Here is a 26,012-nt window from a genome sequence, read left to right as displayed (position 1 = left end):
AGTGACATGGAACTTGGAGAAAACAGAGAAGCTCATTAAATCTGTGAGTCTCAACCTTCCCTAGAGAGGTCAACTTTTCCATCAAAATACTTTAATTCTTCTGTGGACTTTTAAAACATATTTTCAAATAGCAGCCAAAATTCAACAGATTTTTTTGTAATAAGCAAACCTCATCATACTGCAGGGTAAATGAATCACTTGACTTTGAGACTTCTAGGGCAAAATTTAGTTTAGTACCATGTCCTCTCAAATGTCTAAACCAGACTTTATTGCTAATAATAGGTCATATAGATGTTAGGTGTTTGTAGTTTACTCCTATGGATTTAGAGTTTCACAAACTGGGGAAAGAAAATGCATACCATAAGGTTTATTTAGAATGGAACAGTCTTTTTAAACAAATTAGAAGATACAGATGGTGGTTCTATAGGATGCTGTATGAAGATTATTAAAATTTAAGATGATGGTATATTCCAACAGCAAAAGGATTTCTTAGTTCTTTACAATTTTGCTTTTCATGCCCTCCCCAAAAATTCTAAAGTTGAGATTTTTTTAATGTAATCTTTTTGCCAGAACTTGGCAGCTGTGATCATGGCTGGCTCGATTTAACTCATGATTTCTTCTAAAATTATCAAACATGGTTACTCAGGAATCTCAGCAAACGAAACGCATCTTTTGGTGCTTTTTGTAGACAGCACTGCTTATCAGAAGTCCTTACTCTGCTATAGAACAACACGCATTTCACAAAGGTGAGCACAGTGCTAATTCGGACATCCCCGAACCCCGCGTAGTCAACCATGTGTTTGTACAGGCTGCCAGGTGGGTTAGCTCCTCTTTTCCCCACACCTTGTGCTATGACAACCTTTTGCTTTTATTTTTCTTGCTGCCGTGACTGCTCAGGGTAGCAAGAAAAATACTCATGTGCGCTGCTGGCACACGGGCGGCGGGGCGAGCTGTCCCGGCCGTGCAGCGCGGCGGGCTCTGGAGATCGCGCAGAGCGCGGTCCGGCCGTGCGGGCTGCCCGCCCCCGCCGGGGACGCGGCTCCGTGAGGCGGGACGGGCGGCGGCGCCGCGCCCTGCCGGGCACTCGGGACGCGGCTCCCGGGAGAGGTTCGCAGCCCCCGCCGAGCCGGGCAGCGCCGGGGCGATGTTCCCGCTGTGGAAGGCCGTTCTCTCGGAGAGTGTCCTGGGTAGGTGGCGGCGGTGCCGCGGCTGGGGGCGCGGGGCCGCGGCCGAGGGCGGCGGGGCTCAGCCGGGCCCGGCCGGGCAGGCATCGCGGGGCTCACCTGCGTGCGGGCGTGTCGCCCATGAACAGCTCCCCTCTGGGACGAGTAAATAGTGCTCTCATCTGAGCGTTCTTCTTCGGGTTCTTTATTCCTCCAATGCTGGATTGCTTTTTGTCTCTCGGATCAGCCAGAATTTATTGCTGCTCCGGGCCAAGTGTTTGTGCAGGTGTTGCAGAGGCGGTGCTGTGCTGTCCTGCTCAAGGCAGGGCGCCGAGCAGTGTCCTCGGCTCGGTGCATCTCCTGCAAAGGCTGGAAACTCCCAGCGCAGTGCTGCTGTGCCCGGAGAAGGTGTCTCCAGGGGAGAACGGCACACCGATTTACTAGAATAATTCCTTTGTCACCCGTCTGCCTTTGAGGAGCCCTCACACTGTGGGTGGGCTGCTTAAATAGCCAGCCATCTGAACACGGATCCTTGCTGAGGTTCAGCACCTCACTGAGGTTCAAAGTACGAACCGTTGAGTGGGGGAAGAGCTGGTTTATTTTCATAATTCTATTTCCTCATAAAATGCGTTTGTTTAACTTGAAATAACAAACATTTCTTCAAAGAAGGTGGCTGTTGTTGCTTGAACTGCTTTCAAATACATTTGATTGTCTGTATATATGTGAAAGTATAAAATGGTATCTCTTAAGTAATCTCCAGGAAATCTTGTTGTTGAAAATACATGATGGGGTTTTCTTTTTTTGGCTTGTTCTTGTTTTAGGCTACATTTCTTGGTCTCTTTACCATGCACTGCCACCAATGATCTACTACTTCCCTCTTCAGACACTGGCACTCACAGGCATAGAAGTTTTTGCTGTTGCCTTCTTTTCCCCGATATTCTTGACAATTGGCCCTTTTTGGAGATTGGCTAACAATGAGTATGTCCTAGCCTTTCTGAGACTGACTATGGTTGGTAAGTATGCACTTATAGGTTCTGTTTTGGCATCAGTGCATAAGAACAAACATTCCAAATTGCCTTAAAATTCAGGCAAAAAGGGAAAAGAATAAGAAGTTCTCACTCTCTCCATACTCATGTTTTGTTGGTTTCTTTTTTTTCTTTCATGCTTTTTAGCTATAATCAGAGAAATATTTTCTGTAGCCACTGTATCGCATAAATGCAGAAAAATATAATTTCACTTTTATTTCTAGGAGCTTTTAATTTAGTAAGAGTGATGTCCAATAGGAAAGGTGTTTTCAGTATCACTCAAATATCAGCAGAGCAGGTGTTTTTTGAATTGTGACAATGGGTAGGGATGAGGCATTATAGAGCAGCTTGGGGCTAATTTCTATGAGTGAAACATTATTTTTTAGTTTCTGAGACAGTTTTTTCTTCTAAGAATGTATTTTTAAAATTAAATCTATCTATCTACATGTCTGTAGAGGGGTTATAGGTTCATCCTAAATACGAAATAACTCTTACATGGTCAGTTGCACAGGACAAAAATTTGATCTTAAACTCAGGGAATAGATGCCTCGTTTCCCATTCCACAGGCTCCTCCTTAAACCAAGATTATCTGGAATTCCTACTTCAGTTTTAGCTAACTTGTGCAAATCTTAGCTCTTGTTGATTCTTTGAAAGTTTTTTGGGGGAAGGTTTGGCAGCCACAGCCACATTCAGAAGCGAGAGTTTGCCACGCCCAATGAACTCAGAGGAGACAAAGCTCTCCATCCAGTGTAGAGGTGAAGGTGCTGCTGCAGAATGATGTGTTTCACAAGCAGCAGATCCTAGCTCCTCATTTGTCAATATAAAATGATAGACAGATAATAACTTTCCTTATAATTTTCCTCTTTTACTGTTAGAAGACAGAGTAAGACAATCTTACTCACTTTCCCTGCCTAGTTTTTAAAAAAATAATTTTTGTTCTTTATCTTTAGAAAAATACTAGAAATGAGCAGAATTTGTTGGTGCCATTGATTTTCATGAAGAATAGTCTTACCATGTTCTTTTCTTTTCCTGCTCTTCCCATTATATACATCCTTGTCTTGTTTTGTAATAAGCTTCTCAGTGAGCAGAATCTTCAGTTTCTTGCAGCAGTGCCTTGTGTGTTGCCTTCTGCAAGTTCTTCTAGTTTAGAAAGTAGGAGTGAGTATAAGCATTTAAAATTCACCTTACCTTCCTTCAGAGGTGACAGTAACACAAAATTTGCCACGTTTATTTAAGGTTGATCCTTCAGATAACCTTGCTATGTTTACTAGTTCACTTTACCAAAAGAGATGGAAATTACTTAGAAATGTGTAAGTTTTGTTATGCTAAATAGAGAGCAGTGACCAGCCTATGATGGTCTTTTATGTGCTGCTGATTCTCCTGTTTCTCAATTCTTCCTGCGTTTTTCCTCCTTCATACTGAGACAATTTTGTTCATTCTCTTTTTGATCTTTTTTTCTTCTCAAAAAGGCCATGGCCTTCCTCTGGGACTTGTTGAATTGTCAGGCAGAACAATCTACCCCATGCATGCTCCACCCCATTTTACCCAGTCTTCAGTTTCACAATCAAAAAATAAGAAAATTCTTCATGCTTAGCTAAGACCAGAATGTTTATGGAGATGATTTTTTTTCTATTCTGTTTCTTTCTGCCTTTTCAGGAAGCTTTATTTTCCCTGCAACTTCTAATTTCTGTATCCTTTTGTGCTACTTGATTTTGTGTTCTGTTTGAAAACAAACAAACAGCAGCAAAGTATCGTGTGGTAGTTCTATTTGCATCTATGTCTTCACATAAATAAGTTAAGTTAAATTTGGGTGTTTGGATAGATATATTTAAGTCTTGGGTGTACTTGCCCAGCAAGTAAAGGTGTGTCTGCTCTAACTTGGCAAACCCATGCAACCTTTAATCAGGGTAGCACACATGATGAAATATTTGAAGAGGCAGGTTTAGGGATTGCCAGCACAATTTAGTGACAGAAATCTCTGTGTACTGTACATGAAACCTCTGTTGAAGTTCATGCAAGTACACCTTCACTGCACATTGATCTTGTTTATCACCTTGGCTCTAAGCTTTGCATCTTTTACTCTGAGCAGAATGAGCAGCTGAACAGTTGGAGGATTCCTAGCACGCGTTGCCAGAATCTGCAGCGCCATTTCTGACATTACTTGCTTAACTTCTCCTCAAGTTTGACTCATACTCACTTAGCCAATGGCTGGTATCATAACAGTGTTGCTGCTTCCTCTGCTGTTTGTCATTGGTCCTGGGCCAGTATTTACCACACTGACTGAAGGTATAAGAATGTATGTGGTCCACTGTCACTTGAATTGGAAACCTGTTAGCAGAATTTAAAACTGCTGGTGATGTGGGGTCACTGTGCCCTGGGAAATGGCAAAGGTATGCACATGCTCTCCTTCAGTGGCTGGGAAAGTGGTAGCTCTCAGTAATAGACTGGCACAGGCTGGTACTGACCACTTCTGAGACCAGACTTCAGAGAAAGCCTTGTGCACCCCTACTGAAGCAGTAGATTACTAATCCCTGTGCTATGTTTGGTGACTGCTCCTGTCTAATAAAGAATGTGGCTTTTGCCACAGGGTACTTACTTTTGCAAGTGCACTGCAGCAAAAGCCATATCCTTTTTAGAAAGGAACAGTCACAGTACATAAAACTTTATGGCTTTTGAATTATCTAAGTGCATGGTTGAAGAATATCTGTACATGCTTAGATATCCATACATCCTCTCTATGGAATCAATCACCATAAGTAGTTAAAAAAAGGCAATCACTTGGACTGTTGGATAATTGCTTCATATAAAATTTTTCCTTGAAAATTATAACTGCTATGAAATCATGTATACCCAATTTGTATGCATATCTACATTTCTTTTGTTGGTTTAAAAATGTGTAGTGTCATGTGTTTTCAGATGAGTGGTATAGCTGCTCAAATTACAGAAAATGTTGACCTAATGCACAGGAAATCCTTACTACCCAGTCTCTATTGATCATTAAAGTAACCTCTATGAGTATTTGTTTGCAGGAAGCTTAGCATCATACCATGCACCAAATGCTTCAATTAGACTGCTCATCTTGGCTGCTGGTGTTTCTTCTTCATTGCTGGTTCAAACAGTAACATGGTGGTCAGGAAACAGTTTACAAAGGTATTTTCTTCTACTGATGGAATTTAACTGATTTTTTTAATATTAAAAGCTGTTTTCTTTTTTTGTTTAATCCCCCAAATGTCTCACTATTTCAAAAACTGATTCTTACAGGTTCATCAGGATATGGAGCTTCATGCTAGGCAAGATAATGCTCCTTGTTCTTCGTATCTGGTACACATCCCTTAATCCAGTCTGGAGCTCACAAGTTGCCAATACTGTCATATTGACAATTGGTTTCATAGCAGCAGTGGAGCAAATCCATTCAGGTAAGTATATTACAGCAAAGATGGTGGTTATGAGAAGAGCCTAAAGTATACCTAGCTATGTGTCACTGGATTTTGATTCTTTGATTTTTATCCCCAACCTCATCTGGTTTTAGACCTGCTGCATGAGCATTGCAGGTTTTAGAAGTTGTGGGGTGCTTCCATCTGCCCATAATATGGCAGAACTGGTATCACAATTCATACAAGTGGTAGTAAGTTGGTGCCAGAACTGCCTCTTTTTCCTTATTGCAGTGCCAACAATATGACAGTAACACAAACAAAGGCATAAGATAGACCAATAAAATCAGAATGAGTTATTGTCTTTCCAGCATGAAACATTTCTGGTGTCTTTGTTATTTTGTTAATTCAGTTTGCACTTTGAGTTTCTCTGCCAGTGCATATCTTTTAACAGAGAAAGGGAGACACAGTTGGGGAACAGCTGATATGTGAAAATAAACAGAAAGAATTGGAGGAGTGGACAAGTTGTCCCAGTTACACTTTGCCCAAGCTCTTGGAGTGTTTGCACAGAGTACACAGTAGTGGGGGCTGGCATAGGCTAAACTGTGGAGGTGACATTGCCAAGGAAGACAGCAAGGTTGGGTTGGTTAGTTAAGGCAGCTCATGTTAAATCCTCAGAATATCCTTCCTTCTCAGTATAACCTTAAAGAATTAATTGAAAGATAAAACCTTATCTATGTGTAAGTGGGTATAAATTAGCATCATGCATATTGTCTGTAATCTAGCATTACACAATCTAAATTAAGCCTGAGCTTTCATCAGAATTTAGAAAGGGAATCTGCTGCAGCAGATTAGGAAGGAAATCTGTCTTGTTTGTGGGTGACAAAATGATATGTCTATGCAATTAAAGGTGCTGCTTTCTCCTTAGATAAGAGTGGTTCTAAAGCACATGGAAAAAAGAAGGAAGGGAGTTTATTTCTGGCTTATTTGGAAGTGTCAGGTTTTGTTCTTATCAGAGTTTAGGGTTTCAGAGAACAGAAGCCTCTGAACAAATTATAATAACTTTTCTGCTGATTTTCAAGGTCAATTTAAACATTTAAAATTTCTTATGGAAAATAATCAGATGGGCAGGTTGGCATTTTTGAACACTTAGGGTGAATATATTTTCTTGACAGATCTCGGGTTGTTAGTAAAGAATTTTTTTTTTTTTTGGTATTATCAATTTCTGATAACACAATCCTAATCATATAAATTAGCTTTTGTGTATGTAATTTATTCTAGTAAATTTGTGATTTTGGCTATTTCTTTTTCTTAGTAACTCTTGCTAATAGGATTTGACAGTTTGCTTAGCTGTATTTCTATTCTTATTCTAGGTGGAGACAAGAGGAAACAAGAAACTAACAAAACTGGTAATGTGATTAGAGAGACTGCTTCCCACCCTCATTGGTTTTTATCAGGGATTGCTTTTGGCAGCGTCATGTTCCTCACCCTGTGGATATTTGGGGAGGTTTCCCTAATTTCCAGATGGGCAGTAAGTGGACATCCACATACAGGTCCAGATCCTAATCCATATGGGTAAGTGCATGATGATGATGATGATGATGATGATTACAAAATTGTAATGAAAATCCAGTGCTGTTGTGGGTGACAAATTAAAACTCAACCTGATGATGGTATAAGACAGAAAATAGTGGGTACAAGGTACTTCACACAGAGGATTCATTCTTCCTTTGAGATACTGCTGAGCATTTTGTCCAGACCTGAAAATTTTCTGATACAGAATTATTTTTATTTCAGCACTAAAATCTTGGTTTGCCATATTTCAAAACAATTTTTAGATTAGGACTGAGGTTCAAGGACTTATGAATGCAGTGCATCTATACTATGCAGTTAATTAATCTAGCAGTTGGCTTCAGAGTGGAGATGATCAGAGACACATGCACAAAGTATAAATAAACTGTGTGCACTGTTAAAATATATACTTCAGTAGAAGTTTTTGTTAGTAAAAATGTAGTCTTAATGCTGTGTGTGGTTCATTCAGGTTCCAAAATCTAGAAAGAAAACAAATTTGTTATTCTGAGTAAACCACATGTGATAGCAGTTGACAGAGTTTATATTTTGGAATTGGTATACAAAAGAGATCCCCAAGACTGAGAGGAGTGTTAGATTCTTTAGGATTCCTTATTTGACAGGAAAAAAATACTTCTGTTTGGGGTAGATTCTTCCCTTTTGTTTTATCTGAGTTGTTTTTGCCTTTTGTACCAAGATTTCAGTGGACTGCTTTGCTGCTGAACATGGCTCATTTATACATCACAGTATATTGCCATTATTTTCAACTGGATGTTTTTTACATCCAATAAAGGGAAGAAAATGTACGTGGGTGTGAGCAAAATTTAGCTTTGTTTAAAGTAAAATAATTATAATATATTAGCAAGAACCCTTGTCTGTAAATCTAGAAGTGTTTTTTTTTAATATCAGGTGTTTTTCAAATCATATGAGTGCATGTTTTCTTTTTCCTTATTGTTGTATCAGAGGTACAGTTCTGTTGGGCCTTGCTCAGGGACTGATGCTTTCATTTTGGAGCTGGTCTTCTATCATCAGTTTTGCCTTGTTTCTTATAGGTAGGTGCAAATCCTGAGCAGAATTTTTGTCTGTTACCTTATTCCCTTTACTCAAGTCCTCTGACCTGACACCACATCTCAGAAAAGGGTGGCTAATCAAAGCTTCCTTTTCTCTTGCCACTGACTGTAGTATACATATGTCACCAGCTGACTGAGGGTTACAGGCCAAATCCCCAGGCCATTGCAGAGCAGAGTTATTTCTTCAGAAGCCCTGTTAAGCATCTCAGTTCTGACCACCTGCATTGTGTAACAGTTGGGCTTGATGATTTTAGAGGTCTTTTCCAACCTCAGTTATTCTATGATAAGGCCACATCTAGGGTTAGGGGTTGAGAGGACACAAGCCTCTCAACTTCACAGGAGGCAAAATAACTTGTAATTTAACAAGCAGTCTACCTGGAGACAAGCTTGCCTCCTGTATCTTTACTTGCCAAGTTCTGCAGTCAGTAAAATTGGATGAACAGGCAGGTTTTAGTGAGAAGAAATGTGTGTGCAGATTGTAACGTAAGGATGAACTTTTGATTTTTGATACACACACATTTCTTATTTAAAATAGGCACAGAAAGGTTCTTTAGTTGATTCAAGCACTGCATTCTAAAATGCTCAGAACTTTGATGTATTAAAGTTAAATATTAAAAGTGTTTCTATACATTTGCTTTCATGGTGTGACAGTAAATATTCATATCTACAAGAATGTTTTAAAATGAAGTCATCCCGTCATAGAGAGGTTCTGTGGTTGCTAGTGTTCTGTTTAGAGTCAAATCCCCAAATCAAAGATAGCATGGTAAGTCAAGGATCTTGCAGTCAGTAAAAGATTAATAGTTGTTTTCTTGCCCATCCTGTGGTTATCTACAGGGAAAGATCAGGAAATTATATGTTTTCTCTTCATATTAATCTATTTGATTATTTCTGTATTACGGTAAAAGAGATTTATAACTGACAGACCTGTTACTCTCTTAAGAGCTGCATCACTCCTCTGTTGTGCTGAAGAACTCTGTAAGAAAAAACTGTTTGGATTTGGCTCTTGATGACATTTCTCTGCCCTTTTTGCTATACTGTTTTCAGCTGAATAGGCAATGTTTAAAAGAATGAGATATTGGGAAAAATAAAAGACTCTCTTTAGCTACTGAATACCTGTCCTTCTAGTGATGCAATTTGTAAGCCTAGAAAGCACAATTATATTTCCCAGACTATTTTTTCGCCAGCCAAAATATGAAAATGAGTGTGGTGGGTAATACACCTGACTGAGACTTACTGTATTCTTTTCTATCCCTTCACAGGTTTGGCATCTTCAGCTGGTCTGCTTTACTTACACACCTGGAGTGCTGCTGTTGCAGGCAACATTCTTGGGGTCTTTACCATGTGTGTGTGGCCTCAGCTGGCAGGACGCTTTGTTAGCTGTCCCCATCCTGGGAAAGCCATGAGCACAGCCATGTTTGCCTACGTTCTTGAATTGTTCTTCTGTGTGTGGTGTACAGCTTATAAATTTGTACCCGGAGGAGTTTACATTAGAGAAAGCTCCCATCTTCTTCTAGGTACATTTGTGATAATGAACAAATACAAATATGCTTGCTTTAGCCTCAGACAGGCATGTGAAATGTATCTAGTGTATAAAGAGTCTTTTCAAATGCTTGGTTACTGTTAAATTACTTACTGTGGTAAGAATTTCAGTGCAAAAATTAATGAGGCATGCAAAAAATATTCTACTTGTTTCTTTTCTGTTAGAAATAGTCTAAATGTGGACAGGAAATGGAATTCAGTTAAGGGAAAATGACAAAGTGGAAAAATGTCTGATAAGTAAAGTAGGCAGTGGAGGAAGAGATCTGTTATCCAGTCACCTTAAAAATATGGCTGCAATCCAGGGTGTGAATGCACAAATATGCTGGTTACCTAAGGCAGCAGTGCCTCAGGTAACAGGGTAGCTACTGGGACTGTAATATAGTTCAGTGCATTATTTAGCCCTGCTCTGGAGAGCAAAGTGCAGCATCCTGCTCATCTAGCTAGTCTACGCTGGAGACCTGAGCTTCTTTCTCCTGTGGCTCTACCTTATGTTTTGTGGACACACCAGCATGTTTGGGGGAGTTCAGATGAGCCTGTAGCATCAGAAACACGAGAACAGGACAGGCAGAAAAGAAGCTGTCAGGTAGCTGCAAATCAGGAAAAACTGAGTTGAGCAAATATATGGGCTTTAGCAAAATGATGACTTGATGAGGGTGGAGAGGTGGAAAGGAAACTAACCCTTCCTGGTTTTGTCTCCAGAAATATTTTTGCAATATGTACTAACATGTTTCAATGGCATATTTCACTGACTATATTTAACAATGCCAAACATGATCTTGGGCTCATTGTGTGGGATGTTTTTTAAAATGTGATGCATTGGTATATTTTATTTGGAAAGGATTAATGAATGCTGGGTTTAACTTGTTGCTCCAAAGGTTTCAGATTTCATAAATGTCATTGCAACTATTTTGTGTCACTCCAGTTTCTTACTCTTCAGGTGTGTTTCTTATTTTACAGCATTCACATGAGGGATTTAAGTTCATTATATTTTAGGAGAATTTAATTCCATTATTGCATGACTTTTTTTGTTCTGAAAGCACTCTGAGGAGTCTTTAGAAACAGTTATCCTAGGTAATTAAATTTTTTTTTTGAAGTTATATGAAGAAAGCATGTGGTAGAGGAGTGTCAAATGCTTTCTTGATTAATGCTTTCACAAAAGAAATACTTTTATTCAAAATTCCTCTCTGTTACTTCCTTTGAAATGCACTCTTGTGATTAATTTACCTGGTGTGATCACTGAATGGTAACAGAGAGATGGCCCTAATTTTCTCTTTGGAAAAGAACACTGTAAATGGAACACATCTCAGCTGATGGCACTGCATGAATTTAACTTCCATCTGGGAATGCATTTTCTATCTTTTTTATGCCATCCCATAGCTTATCAAAGATTATACCATGAGACTAGGTATTTGTTGCTGTGCTTTTACTCTTAGAGCTTGGCTTTCTGGCAAACTGCTCATTTTCTTCTGGTTTCTTCCAGGTGCAAGTGCTATTTCTTGCTTTCTTCTCCTGTCCAATATCCTGCCTTTCTCTTGCTGCAGTTTGGGTAGGGAACTGCACCACGAAAAGTGACAATGAAAGTAAGATCATTAAATTCAAAACTTCTGTGCTGCTTCACTGTGATGTGATATAATGCTGAGGGGTCAGATTCCTGATCTCTGTCAACTTTATGGCTGTGAATCAATCACCCTTTGAGAAAGGTTTTATGTGTTCCCCTTCGTTGTGCAGACCCAGTGTCCTGGTTTCCAAACTTTCACTACAGCTAATGTAACAAGTAAGGGAAATAAAAAATTACTGAGTAACGGTTAGCTATTACTCTGAAGTAAAATATGGCTTCTATAATTAATTAACTGTGCCACAAAGATATTAAGGGCATATATCTTCTCCAGCAGAGCTCTTATCCAGTTCATTATCCTCCCATGTTTTTTTTGAAAGTAATTGGATTCTTTATCTCATTAGGGATTGGAAAAGACCTTGTACTATTAGTCTGAGCTACTTATTGAAAAGATACTATCCCCACCCATTGCATCAGTTAGTGCACTGAAGTTGCTTACTAGTTTTTAAAATGTATCTGTAGGTGTGTTTAGTTTTCTGCTCCTAAAAAGCAGAACTATTTCTGTTGGCTCTGGGGTTCCAGAATACAAGGTGCTGCCATGTTAAATGGACTGCAGCAGTCTCCTTACCCTGTTTTATAACAAAGTGTTATTGGCAATTGCTTTGGTAGTTCCCATATGAAAAATGTGTTAATTTTATCTTGGTGACAGAGCAGTTCATTGTCAAAGATAATAGGTATGTGCAATCATCAATGTACTTTTTTCATCAAGCTGTTATTTTAAGGTTCTATAATATGTAGGAGTAACTCAGTTGTTCTTGTCAGGTTAATTCCAGTAAACTTTGAAAACAGTGGGCTCAGCTGAGAGTTGTAGCCATCAATAGGGCCTGGAAGGATTTTAGCATACTTTATCAGTCATGTGTTAGCCTTTATGACATAACATCCTGTAACTGCACTGCAAATCACTCTGCTTGAGAGTGTTGCCAATAAATCTCATAGTTCCTTCATTGCCTTATGAGCTATGGCATTTATGTGCATTTTGCTTTGAATCTTCTTTGTTGTTGGAACCATAAGGTTGTTATGTTGTAACACAACAGCTGGGAGTTTACAAAAAGTGTTTATGAGCAATGTTTAATATGTTAAACTAATCACATGTATTTTTACAGGTTTTATAATGTTATGTATTGGGATAGAATTTCTAACAGGACCCAAGAAAGACCTTAGCTCTGTCTTTGAAGTGAAAAGCAACCAAAAAACATTCTTCAAAAGGAGTAAAAACTATATTAAACTATGTAAGTATAATTTTAGCTCCTTTTCTCCATGATTCTAGGAATACTGTTTGAGGAAAAAATATAACACTGTGGAGTATTTGCTAGGATGTTTTAGAAACGTTTTTTTGGTACTAGTTTTAGAGACAGACTGATAGTTGGTATTTCCCCAGTTCCAGGTAAATGATGACATATACTACTGAAGGAGCTGACTCACTGCGATCATTACTGATAGAGGCTATTCCTCATGGAATGTATAAAACAGAGACAAGAAACTGGGAAAAATCCAAAATGTGAAAGTGGATTCGGCATCATGGGGGGTTTTGTTTCAGTGGTTGAGGAGGAGGCCTCTCTGGACCTTGGGCTTTACATGGTGTGTACAGAAGCTGTGAATGGTTTCCCAGCCATGCAGTATGGCGATTTTGAGGTGGTTTGGTGTGACAGCACTGCCAGGGCTGTGTGAGCTGGCTGGCAGGGTGGTGGCACTGGCTGGCCCTGAGCTGCTCTACGTGTGGCACTGTCCTGCATGAGGAGGCCGTCCTGCAGGGCCTGCTGTGGCCAGCAGCACAGCACAGTGCTTGGGGCTAGCTGTGTGTTCAGACCAGGCCTGTCCCTCAACTATGCCTAGGGATCCCAGATTTTCAGATTATATGTATGGGGTCTGCTTTTTTCCTTAGGTTTTGAAGAGAAATGAAAATCAAATGTTTGAGGTTTAATCACTTTTTCGCTTTTGAAGCATACAAATATTTTCAAACTATTTCTCTACAATCATTTGAGTGCCTGATTTGTTTTCATTGTCAGCTTACTGTTTCTAAAGAAAAATGCCTGTCAGTAGCATGAAGTTTGGTAGAGGAACAAAATGCCAGGCATGAGGGAATGGTAACCCTACAGAGATCAGGATGCTGAAGATTGCAATTCCTGCACCTTTTCTTCTGTGACTTTAGATCAAATTGCCTGCCATTTGTGTACATTTGCTGCATTTGGAAAAAGAAGACAATAGTGCTTCACAGTTTTTCAGAGCTATTTCTGGAATCTTTATGGAGATCTTTACCCTGTATGCTCAGGAGCCAAAAGAATGTGGCCTGTGAGAGTTTGTATGTCAGAGACATGAGCACCATTTCAAGTGGTTTGAATATTACCCGTAAGAAACATTTCACAAAAGTAAATTAATATTTCCAAATGCTACCTGTCACAAAGCACAGCCCTTGCTCAGCTAACCTTGTAATGTTGCAACAGTGCCTCTTGTACTTCCTCATCATGCCCACACTTGTACTGTTTCTCAGCTTCCACTCTAAGCACCTTTGTGTCTTGCAGAGTATGAAATTGCTTGATCTGTACTAATATAGGCAGCATGTCCTTCTTTCTGACATCTTCCATTATAAAATGTATTTAAATTTTACACAAAACCATTCCAGGAAACTTGCATTAAAATAATTTAATATATTTTTAAATATATAAAAGAGTAAACTGGAGTTACTGAAATCATTGTAGATAGCATATGCCACTGTGTAAATGAAATAAATGCAAAGGGCCTTGATCATCAAATTAAATCATGCTGAATGGTGAGAGCTCTTAAGTGCACACTGTGGTTATTTGTAATGTTACAGGAGCAATTAGAAAGCTCTGAACATTCTTTCTATGAAGCTGCTCTGTCTTTCCAAGAGTATGTCAAACAAATGGGCACTCTGTAAGCCCATTGTGTACTATTGTGTACTACAAATGCATACTTGCACAGAGGGAGGAAAGCACTGAAGGGTTTACATGATGCTCTTACTCATGTTCTATAATGAATTCTTCAGTAGCTGTAATTTTTACATAACTATCCCAAGGATTTTGGTACATTTTATCTGCTCAGCATGTTGTGTTTTGGAGAGTGTATTTGCACATATATACACATTCTGCATGCATGCACAGATACTGCCTTGATCTGGTGCTGTCACTTAAGTGGACACATTTCTCATTCTGTGAATAGCACACCTTAGAGTAAGTGCCCTGTTTAACAGTGATATAAACATTATTTTTTCTCAAATTAAAACCATTTTTCTCTGTTTTTCTATTTCAAGTATTGTGGCTGCTTGTTGGTGTTGGCTTACTTGGATTGGGTTTACGTTATAAAACTTACCAGAAGAAGTTGGGCCAAGGGGTGAGTAGGGTGTTTGTGGCAATGGTAACTTTCAAATATACAGTAAAATGTGTGTGTAATAGCTTAGGTGTGTTAACTGTGACTGAAGATATCTTTGCAACCAAGTAGTCAGAAAAACTAATGCATAAATGAAGATGCAAAAATTTAATTTATGAATTCATGTCAAATTGAAATGTCCATGTCTTTGGAGATTTATAATGATGCTATGAAGGAAAAATATTTTGAAAATTTGAGAGATTCATGTCTCATATGTTCAATTTGAACATTACTTTTATGAATTAGTTTATTTGAATGGTATTCAAACTGGACAATGCTGTTAGCCTCCTGATCTCCTGAAGGGAGAGTTTGAACAGATAACTTCCTGAGGTTTCTTCCAGGTGAAGGAATTCTGTACTATATCATAACTCTGAACTGAAGCTCTCTGAAAAGCTGGTTGACGTAGATTAGATTTAGACTAGGTATGGAAATTGGATGAAAATTTGAAGATTCCAATTTTCTATCTTGCAAGAAAATCAGTATTGCAAAGGTGGTAAATAACAAGATGGTTAACAGTCATGGAGTTCAGTGTTACATTCACAAATGCACACAGATTTATACGGTTGGCCTTCTTTTTTCAATTAATTCAGGTTTATCCTTATTGTGTGGCAAAATGTGGTCAGTTCCTCTTAGAAAGATGAAAAAATGCATTGTCTCTCTCCTCTTCATTTGTACAAATTCATTTGAAGTATGATGACTTTTATTCCCTTGCTAATAGCAGTTTTAGTCTTTTGTGATTCTGACAGCTTTATTAGGAAAATATATTGGGAAAAACATCTCTTCTTGTATGTCTTTTATGGCACCATGTGTCTGATGTTGTTTACTGCAAAGCTATAAAATGTAAAAAGTCAAACTTTATTTTACTTTTTTCCATTTATTTTCTGAGGTTCCAAAAAGAGATTTCTCTGCTATGATCTGGCCTTTTAGATTTGGATATGACAATGAAGGATGGTCTAATTTGGAAGGATCAGCTAATTTGCTTAATCAGACAGGTAACTCGTTTTTTCCGTGCTTCATTTATATTTGGGAGGATTCATCTGAAGAGACAAGTGAAAACACCTTGGTAACTGAGGCCATTTTCACATTAACACAAGAACCTGTGTTTAGTGGTTTTCTCCTCAATTTCTGAACTGTTCCAATATAATCACTTCAGTCAAAAACCCATTTGCAGAGGTGATAATTTGTTTAATATTTTTAAAGAGATTTCTGATTAGAGGAAGTACTATATTTCTTATTTGGATTTTTCTTCTCATATTGCTGATGAGTTACTTGTCTACAGAGAAATTCTTTGCATAAATGAAATAATATCCTTTTAGATAAAATGCAATGGTATTTACAAAGGTAAATATACTTTTACATAAAATGCAACATTTTATAACTCCTATGTGTTTTTTTTTAAATGTGAACCATTATATAATTCCTAAAGGATGTGAAATTCAAATGCCCTTAACAATGAGTACAGAGAAGAAACAGACAAGTCTGTTTCCATCACTGAACCAGTGCAATGTATACAAGAAAAGTAGTGATTGTATCTTGGTTGTCAGGATTTCACTCTGAAGAAGAGCATCTAAACTGTTGCTCATGGGCAGGATTTTGGTTGGAAAATTAGCTATAGGAAATGAAGAATTTGGACTCAAGATGAGTGCTGTTGCAGAGAGCATTGAAAGGAATTGGCCAGGAGTGCTTGTAGGTGTTACTCTTTTCCTGCAGTGCTTATGAGATAGGGTAGACAGGGGACTGACAGTTTAACATCTAAAGCAGTTCAGAGAATTAGGAAATGCCCATGCTGCCATTCCAGCATTTGTTGCTCTCTGGTCCACCACAGTATTTTCCTGAGCAGCTCAGGCTTTACAGACCCAAGCAATGACAAGGTGCTCCTGTGCAAGTCTTGATTTTGTGGCAGAGATACACAGGAGTTAGTGAAGAGTGAAGAGACTGATTTTAACCTTGTTCACTCCCTTGTCCCATGACCAAAGGTTCAGAGAGCTGGGCTATGTTGTGTATCTGGTGATATGAGAAAAGAGCCAGGACATTTAATAAATTGAAATTTGGAGCATTCTTCTACATAACTGATTCTATAGTTCATGTCTGGGTGGTTATTTAATCTTTGCATATTTATTTATGAATTTTGATGAACGCATGCATTTCTGGTACCTTTAGTTTAAATTAATGAATATTAGAAAAAGTGCTTACTTTGTTATGTCCATTGGCATTTCTTTAGGGTAATAAAATATCACTTCTAAAAGAGACAATTGGTAAATCAAAAAGGCAGCAAATTCCAAAATATAAATAATAAATCATAATTTCTAATAGGTGGAAATAGGTGGAAAAAATTTCTAATAGTGGTATTCTGGAGTTTTATCTTACATGCATATTGTTATATAAAATACTACATTAACATTGTCAGTAAATGCATTCAGAGTTTGTCTAGAAATTCCTACAAGAAGAGTTTCTGATTTTGAGAGCCATAGAGAAAAGAGTGGCTATCTGCTTTAGGGTAGGAGTTGTCTTTAAAGGTGTGGTGGAGTGCATTCCTTGGGCTCACCTCTCTGTTGGAGTAGTGAAGATGCAACATATAATGGCTTTTGTCACTGGAATTTCTGTCTGCCCTGAAGGGATCCAACATCAGCCTTTATTAATGGTTTCAGTTACTGTTTCTGTGATCAGCATGTATGCTAATGATGTAGAAGAAAAAACCTGGGAATCCATTTAAGAACTCTGCATTCCCATTTTCTCTGCTGACAATGCTTTACACACTCCTGCATATGATATTTCAAAAGCAAAATATCTTCTGTGTTGCTGGACGTAATTCCTTATGGAAGGGCTGTCGATGAAATGGTGACTTGATTTGCCTTCCTGTGTACTCTAAGAGGGGCATAATTGCAGCAAGAAGGGAGCCCTTGGATCAGTTGTTACTGCTGCACTTATACTGACCTGCTGCTCAAGCTGAGTCTGAATAGTTCAGCCCTCCTGTGGGCAGCTCGCAACTCCCACCTTCCTTCAGGCATGGGCAGGTGTTTCCTAGATGCCAGCTCCTCAAGGAACTGCAAGTTCTTCTGTACCCTGCAGTTAAAATGTAGAGGAACCCATCATGTTCCCCTGGCAAAACCACACCTCTGCATGCAAACAGGGAGGGACCACAGTGCTTTGAGAAAGTGAGGTGGCTGCAGGTGCTCAGCAATTCACTGGAGCTGCAAACCCTTCTGTTATCATGCCTTGGGGCTGATAGAAGGTTGCTCTGGGCTGAATTATTATTTTGGTAACAGCATCCAGCTGTGTCTTGTACAGGACCTTTTGAAGCACAATAGGTTTTGGTAGATGGAGGGAAGGGCAGGTGTGCTGTGTAATGTTTGTTCATGAAATTGAAAGCAGACTTGCTACTGTGCTGTTGATTTGTGAGCGCACAGTATCTCTAATGCTTTAGAAATGGCATGAGGTCTGCTTAGGCCAGCTGTATTCTGCAGTCTGGTGTCTCTGGTTTTGCACCAGGGATGAACCATGGCCAGCAGACACTAAGTGCATCTTCATCAGAGTTTGTGTGGCCTGCAGTAGCCAAAAGTTTGGGCATGACTTTGTTGCCAGCATTGATTTGCCTTGACTGACCCCTGAAGGGCTTGTGTCCATCCCTCTGTAACCAAAATAATGACATTATGTACTTTTTTATAAGTCCCATTTATAGGTAACAGTTATAAATGTGAAATTATTTTCTTTTTTTCCCTTCCATCGTAGGAGCAGATTTTATCACTATTATAGAGAGTGATGCCTCTAAACCATTCATTGGAAACCATGATCCAACCATGTGGCTAGGAGAAAGACTGGGATTTTACACAGATTTTGGTCCAAGCACAAGAGATCACACCTGGGGGTGAGTCACCTTCACATGCACAGTGACAGTAAATAGATGTAAATATATTGCCCAATGCAAACTGCACTAATACAGAAGCAAAGAATAGTTGGAATAGTGCTCACTATAATCACTTGTTGAAGCTTGTCCTTTAGCAACAGGCTTTGATTCATTAGCAGTACCATGCCATGTGGATGGAGTGTTCTCATTGCTAAACATGATCAGATTTTGGTGCCTGCCCTTATAAGCTGCTTTGGTTTTGGTGATGCAGAGAATGGCATCCTACCCTTTAATGTACAGATTTGGAATTTTAGCATTCCAAGTGCTGCATCTGATGCCCTTTTCATATTATTTTGTTTTGGGCTATGAGAATTTTATGTTGCAGACTTAAAAATGTAACAGCAGTTGGAAAATGTAGCCCATCAGGAGCTATGAGAAATTTTGATTTCATATAGGAGGTATGAGAATTCATATCTAGCTTGGGCTGTATAATGGGAAATGGGAATAGAAAGGTGCAAGTCTGTTTGACAGATATTTTGTGTCTAATTTTACCTTAATGCTTGACTACCTACCAGTTGCATATCTTTAAACATCTTTGTCCTCTAGAAAAATACTGGCATATGAAGTGTCTTTTTATTTTCAGGGGGATATACACATCTCTATGGCAGATAGAACTTCCTACTGATGTTGCTATGGCTATTTAACTTTTGCCATATGTGAGGGGCATTTTGTAACTTTCTTCTTCCAGACCCTGTCTATTTGAGACAGAATGGGGGAGAGAAGTCATTCTCTGAGATTTTATTAATGAAATACATTGAAAAACCTGGTGCAAAATGTCCAAACAGAAGCTGAAAAAAGAGAAATGTCTCATTTTAAAGATATATTTCTACCTACTTCTGCTTTTAATAAAATACCTTTTAATTTCTGGTAGTATAAAATTCTGGTTTTTTTCTGAAATACAGATCATGAAAAGCTCAGTGAAAGGATTAATATTTATGGAAATATATTTCTTAGTGTAGGAATTAACTTGATAATATATTTTTAGACATGTAGTTAAGCAGTATTTTAGAAGGAAACTGTCTAGATTCAGAAAAATCCACTAGACATGGTTTGTATTCTGGTCTTACCGTTTTCTATTTCAGTGACTGTTAGATTTCTGCTCGCATTTATCTGCTTACACACCTTTGATGCTTGTGAATCACAAAATGTAACTTTTTGCCTCTCCTCATGTAGGATTATGGCACTGTCCAGGTATCCAATTGTAAAATCGACCCATCACCTCCTTCCATCTCCAGAGGGAGAGATTGCACCTGCCATCTCCCTGACTGTCAACTTCACAGGGAAGCTGGTTGATTTTGTTGTTGCTCACTTTGGAAATGAAGAGTGTGTATTTCACTTGTTTTACATAGAGTGTACAAAGTCATGTAATGTAATTTGTGAACTTCCAGGATTCATTTTGTACTCTTTAAAATCTGCTGCTCTAATACTGGTTCTAGCAGGGCACATTTGAAGAAATACTATGACAATTTAAAATTGGTTAAACTACTGGTTTAAAATTTTGAAGCATTTTTTAAGGTATCATGCAAAACTCAGCTGAACCTACTATCTGAATTACTAGGGATTTAAAGATACAGTTCTGCAAAGTCACAACAATTTATAGGGCTACAGATGCATCTCAGTGCAAGACAGCATCCTTCTGACTTTTTGCATGTGGAATAGATGTATTACATTCCACAATGAGTGCAGAGAGGTACAGTTAGAGATAGGTACCATTAATAGAAAACTGTTTGTTTTTTTTTTTTTTTAAGTAATATCTGAAACCTCCAAGAAAGGACAGGGTTGAAACAACAGCAAAAATATCCTTCAGTGTCTTTCTGAGAGTATGCAAATGGAAATAGGAAGTGTGATCTCTGAATTCAGAAAAGCAATATTATACCAATAAATCAAATAAGTGATGGAAAAGACTTGAAAACAATGTTTTGATTACCTGTGTGTAATGAATATTAATAAGAGACGGTTTTGTGAATACTCCATGTAGCTGCTATTTCTGTTATATTTGATGGGATATCTAGTATGTTTGTGGCTATGTAGTAAAATCTAGAATTTAAAAAAAAATTCTTACAATTAATGGAGCATCAAATTTATGGATAGAGTGCAGAATATTATAACACAAAGAAGCTGCTCAGAAAGCCAAAGGAATTCTCTGTATCCCATTTCCTTCCCCTGAGCAGAAACTGCACTAAACCTGCAAATTGTTTATAGATTTCCCATTTATTAAACAAATATAATTGTCAGAATCACTCTCAATTTTTAACCCTAGAACAGAATTTAATTCTGTGCCTCACACAGATGATTAGACTTGCCTGTCTGAGAAACTGTTTGTCAAAGTAGAAGAAAATAACATTGTATTATACCCTTGCAAAGAAATGAGATAAAGATGAGAGAAAATTTGAGGAGACACATGGGAAATGAGTGCAAATTAGATTGATTTTTAGAGGGGAATGAGTTTGTAGCTAAATACTGCACATAACTGCTCATTTTTAGTATTTTTTATTCTGCTGCTTACATTGACATAGACTATAGAATACTAGATAACTAGGGTAAGGTTGTTTTTAAATAGGATTTTTAAAATGTGGGACTATAACTATGCCTGTGCCTTTAAAAGATCCCATCTTCTGGAGAGGGGCATTCTGGAAAGAGCAGCTAGCTGAGCAGGCAACTTCATATATACCTAGGTCAGACTTCTGCTTGAGTGTTTGGGGGTTTTTTGTCTCCTGCCTGTGTGCTCTTTCTCCCTAGTACAGTTGCTTCAGTCAGAAGTAACACTATTTAGAAAGCATGGCTGCACTTAAATTGTTGTCTTCTTCAGGGTTTACAGGTTCCAAAATCAGCTCTCTCTGTCAATGATTTTACTGTTAGCCTAGACTATCAAAATCTAGAAGACAACATGATTTACACAACCATTTAAAGTTATTAATATGAAGAATCATAGAAAGAGAACTGCTTTTTCATTATTTTATGACAAATCCAAGGACAGGGAATGAGATCCAATGAAGTATTTTACCAGGCTCCACTTACTTCACTATCACTTTTTGTCTTGTTGGAACTCTTGCGTAAATCTTGTTAAAAAGATGTGAAATACATGCCAAATGTAATTAAGTAGTGCTAATGGGATGATGTAATTCTAGTTACATTTCATAAATTATAGGACCCAGACTTTAAGACTTTATTTACCATGATCTATCCATAATAAAATTTTCTTAGCATGTAAATTCTTTGTTATGCACCACATTGTGCTAGCACAGTTAAATTTTACGTGCAAGCAGAGACAAAGCCTAAGATAACCAAAACACTAACATTCACATTTCCTAGTGATGGTATCAGTATTAAAAACAGAACAGTAATAGAAAATGTCAGTCCTGGAATGGATAGAAAGAGAATGTGACTTACATCTACCATGACCATGTGGCTTTTATCAAATGTAGTGATAATTTTGAATCAATGAGCTTTTTGTGAACTTTCATACTCTCTAATATTGAGAAAGAAAAATAGTACCAGATTGATTTGTGGTTTACTATGTCATAGCACAAAGATTGTGAGCTAAAATGTGTATGTCTTAAAGTCTTTTCCATTTCTTTCAGAGAGGACTTAGACAGAAAACTCCAAGCAATAGCTGTTTCAAACCTGTTGAAGACTAGCTCTAAACAAGTTGTGTTTCTAGGATACATCACTTCAGCACCTGGATCCAGAGACTATACTGAATTAATAAAAAATGGAAATGTGCAGGTAATATAAAAATACTGCATCTTTAGAGAATATATATATATATTGGAAACACTCAGCTTAGTATTTCAAATTGGTAACTTAACTATAGACAGAGAAGAAAACACATGGCCATTTTCAAATATAATCTTTAGCTACCTCATGATATCTTGCAGAGGAGGTGGAGTTACACAGTGAAAGAACAAGAGGCAATAGACAGCAGCTGCCCCAAGAGAAATGTCACTTAGAAGAAATAAAAAATCACAGGGTTGTCAAGGATTAGAACAGGGAGCTGGTGAAGTTGTGAAACCTTCATCCTTAGGGATATTCAGAAGTTAGCTGCATAAGGCCCTGAGGAACCTGCCTGAAGTTATTTTGACCAAGGTTAGGAGTAGGAGACCTCCAGATAGCCTCTAATTCCATGATTCTTTTGTATTAAAAATGAACTCTGCATTAAGAGATACCAAGAAAGTTGTCTGATTTGTCCATGTCTAACAGTGAGTTTTTTGCTTTCTACCTTAGTACAATGTTTTAGGCAAAATATTTTTCTGCAGTGAGTTTACACTTTGGTCCTGTTACTGCTTTAAAGCCTACCCAGATGAACACTTACCTTATTTGTTTGACTTTTTTTCTCTTTCACTACCCCTCTAGGATATTGACAGTACAGACCGGGACAGATGGTGTAGCTACATTATGTATCGTGGAGTCATAAGGTATGTTAAAGGGAATCACCTATTTGTGGCTTAAATATCTGGATGGTTATCAGTTTTATAATCTTTTGTAAGTGATTGTGGAGGAGTCTTACATCTCTAAACAATTCTTATGGGCAGTTGGATCTATCATAAAATTATGTGAAACATTCATCTTAGGGTCACAAGAACTGCTGAATATAATTCACCAGTTCACAAGAACTCTGAATATAATTCACAAACACACTATTACAGGTTTCATGTTCTGTGTCAGAATTACATTCACATCTACTCTTCTTTGGTAGCATAAAACTACATTTTCCCAAAGCTCTAGCTTTGCATCTTCATTCTGAAATGTGAAGGCTAAGACCTAATTTGTATGTGACACAGAAGATACAAATTTTGAACAAAGCTTTAGGGTTTGTTGAAGCAAAATGCTGATCTAATCCAGCCAATCTTTATGCTGGATTTAGTGGAAACTTGAACTGTGTGAACCCATATTGAGGCACTAGACTTATGCATTCCATATATTTTAATCCCAAATTGCTTGTAAATCATTCTCTTGGTGGTCTTTGTACCGAAATGGACTTCATCTTCTTTTGAACAAACTGCAAATTCTGCAGTGTTCACAAGAAGTAAAATTGATAGCTGTCTTAACAGTATTGAGTAAAAAAAGAAAAAAGGCAACTAAAAAAACTCAATTAAAACTCTATTTGCAATTTGAATTTTTCTCATTATTCATTCAATTGATGCTTGAGTTTCTTTCTTGAATATTGAAATCTTTTCAGTGAAAATTTACTCACATCCTAAAGCTGTAATTTTAAAAAAAGGTTTTTAGACATAGACATTATTTTTACTGTCAAACACATTTTGTCAGTTTTTATGCTTGTGACATGGTATTATGATCCTGTTTATGGAGCACTTTCAGTTTTTTGAAGGTGAGATTAACAGAAATGGAAAATTGTGTTGATAAGTCAAAGCATAACTCTTGGAAAAAAAAGATACATTCATTAAGAATGGGGTGAAATTGTCTTGGGTTATTTCTTCAAACTAACTCTTCTCATGTTTGACAGGCTGGGTTATGCTCGCATATCTCATGCTGGTTTAAGTGATTCAGAAGTCCAGATGGCCAAATTTAGAATCCCAGATCACGTGGATAGCTATGTTGACAATGACAGAATTGTCACTGATCCCAGCCAAGTTCCTGAGGACATCCATTTCAATCCCAGGTCAGTGTCTCTCATAGGAAATGAAGGGGATGAGGTACCTGGCATCTGGTGAAAGAGAAGTCTAGGAACAAAATTATTTCTAAAGTGAGAGACACTGATCAGTCCCCAACTGAGCAGAAGGGTAGAAGTCAAGAACTTCTGATTTGTAATTCAATTTTTTTGGTTGTTTTGGCATATGCCCTGGGAAAATCAGTCTGTTGTGTCACAGCATAAATTGCAAATAATGCTCATTTCACCCAGGCAGTTTCTGAGATTGTTGATAGGGATATTTGCCAAGAGGTGTGGTGACTCATTTGATAGATCATGAAAAGTCTCCCATGTTTCTCAGCACTCTGGAGATTGGGCTCTTAATATACTGTTACTTAGAATTTCAAGAATATCAATATAAATACTTTTTGCATAAGCATTTTAAAACATACCATATAATTGGAGCAAAAATTAAAAAGAATGCCTGGACAGTATGTTGCATGTGTCAAGAAGGAAAAAAAAGGACTAGGTTTAATGTAAAAGAGTCATTTAATTCTAAATTGCCATAATTTTCCCACTGGTATTGCATAACAAAGAGATACATGAGGAAGATATTTATTCTAGTGTCAAGTATTAGTAGTGAAAGAGTCCTGAAGTTAGTGATAGATGTTGCCACAAAGAGAATAATTCCCAGTAATGCCACATTTACTACTCCTAACATGCATAATGCAGAATATATTACTTTCTCATATACATCTGACAGTGGAGTGTAGTCACTTTTTGTGTACCACTCAACCACTGCTTCCTGTCTAAGCAGAGGTTTGCCCAGACTTTTCCACATGATGGAACTTGCCTACAATTAGCATTCATGTTCAGATTTTTCTCAGTTGACTTCAGCACAGAATCTTGTCCTAATTTCTTTTGTCTGCCAATAATCAGAAAATGTTTACCCTATTGGAATGTATTTAACTTTTTCTGATTAACTCTACTTCTTTAGAAACACAATGGCGTTGCTCTTAAATATTATTTAGCACTGATATTTTGAATAAATACTCCATTTTACCTTTGCAAGTCTGTCTACCATAATAGTCAGCTGTCAAAACTTCCATATTAAAATTTGGCCTGAAAAATTAAAATTTTCATCATAATTTGCAAAAGCAAGATGTACAGTATTTATAACAGAGTTGACTGTTTTTATACAATGGATGTTTAAATTGTATCTCCACTAAAATCAGGAATAAAAACTTAGGACTAAAAATTTAAGTAGATAAATGCAACACTCAGCTTTTTCATCTGAAGTTCAAATTATAGACTGCCTATAGCATGAGCAGAATCAATGTAATTAATTGTCTCCAGTATACTCAAAGACCCTTAGCAGGAGAGGGTTCATAGAACCTGATGTACATTTAATAGAGTTGGGCCCTGTTTCTGAAACAAATTGCCTAGAACATTCAGAAGTAGAGTAGGGATTGTGTGATTTAATTGCATGGTTTAAATAATGTTGTAATAGTGTTGCTCTGTTGAATATTTTTTTAGGTTTGGATCTTATAAAGATGGACATAATTATGTGCCTATTCATCACTTTCATATGAGCACACCTAAATATTTTAAACGGACAAATTAAAGGAAGAAAATAGGATTATTATTCAGACCAACAAGAAAGGTTTGTTGCTTGAAACTGAATTGACAGCCAAAAAGACTACACTCTTTAAGGCTGAGCAACTCCCATACTGCACAACACTGTGAATGTCTATGTAACAGCTGGAGACTTCCTTCTTGAATGAG

The 26,012-nt window shown here is 37.8% G+C and overlaps 1 protein-coding gene across 1 annotated transcript; it reads left to right on the top strand.

The window, feature by feature from the left end:
- Nucleotides 1–1,144: 1,144 nt before the first annotated feature.
- On the top strand, nt 1,145–25,851 carry CWH43 (cell wall biogenesis 43 C-terminal homolog). Its single transcript, XM_058024790.1, has 16 exons — nt 1,145–1,187; nt 1,985–2,176; nt 5,218–5,338; nt 5,450–5,604; nt 6,933–7,134; nt 8,092–8,180; nt 9,458–9,712; nt 12,456–12,581; nt 14,621–14,700; nt 15,623–15,728; nt 18,466–18,601; nt 19,814–19,963; nt 22,222–22,366; nt 22,994–23,055; nt 24,105–24,260; nt 25,764–25,851. Exons 1-16 carry the CDS (start codon nt 1,145–1,147, stop codon nt 25,849–25,851), a joined length of 2,106 nt encoding a protein of 701 aa, XP_057880773.1.
- The last annotated feature ends 161 nt before the right edge of the window (nt 25,852–26,012 follow it).

Source organism: Melospiza georgiana, chromosome 5, assembly GCF_028018845.1.
Source record: "Melospiza georgiana isolate bMelGeo1 chromosome 5, bMelGeo1.pri, whole genome shotgun sequence".
Lineage (NCBI taxonomy): Eukaryota > Metazoa > Chordata > Aves > Passeriformes > Passerellidae > Melospiza > Melospiza georgiana.
This window is presented reverse-complemented; position numbering and strand designations above follow the sequence as displayed.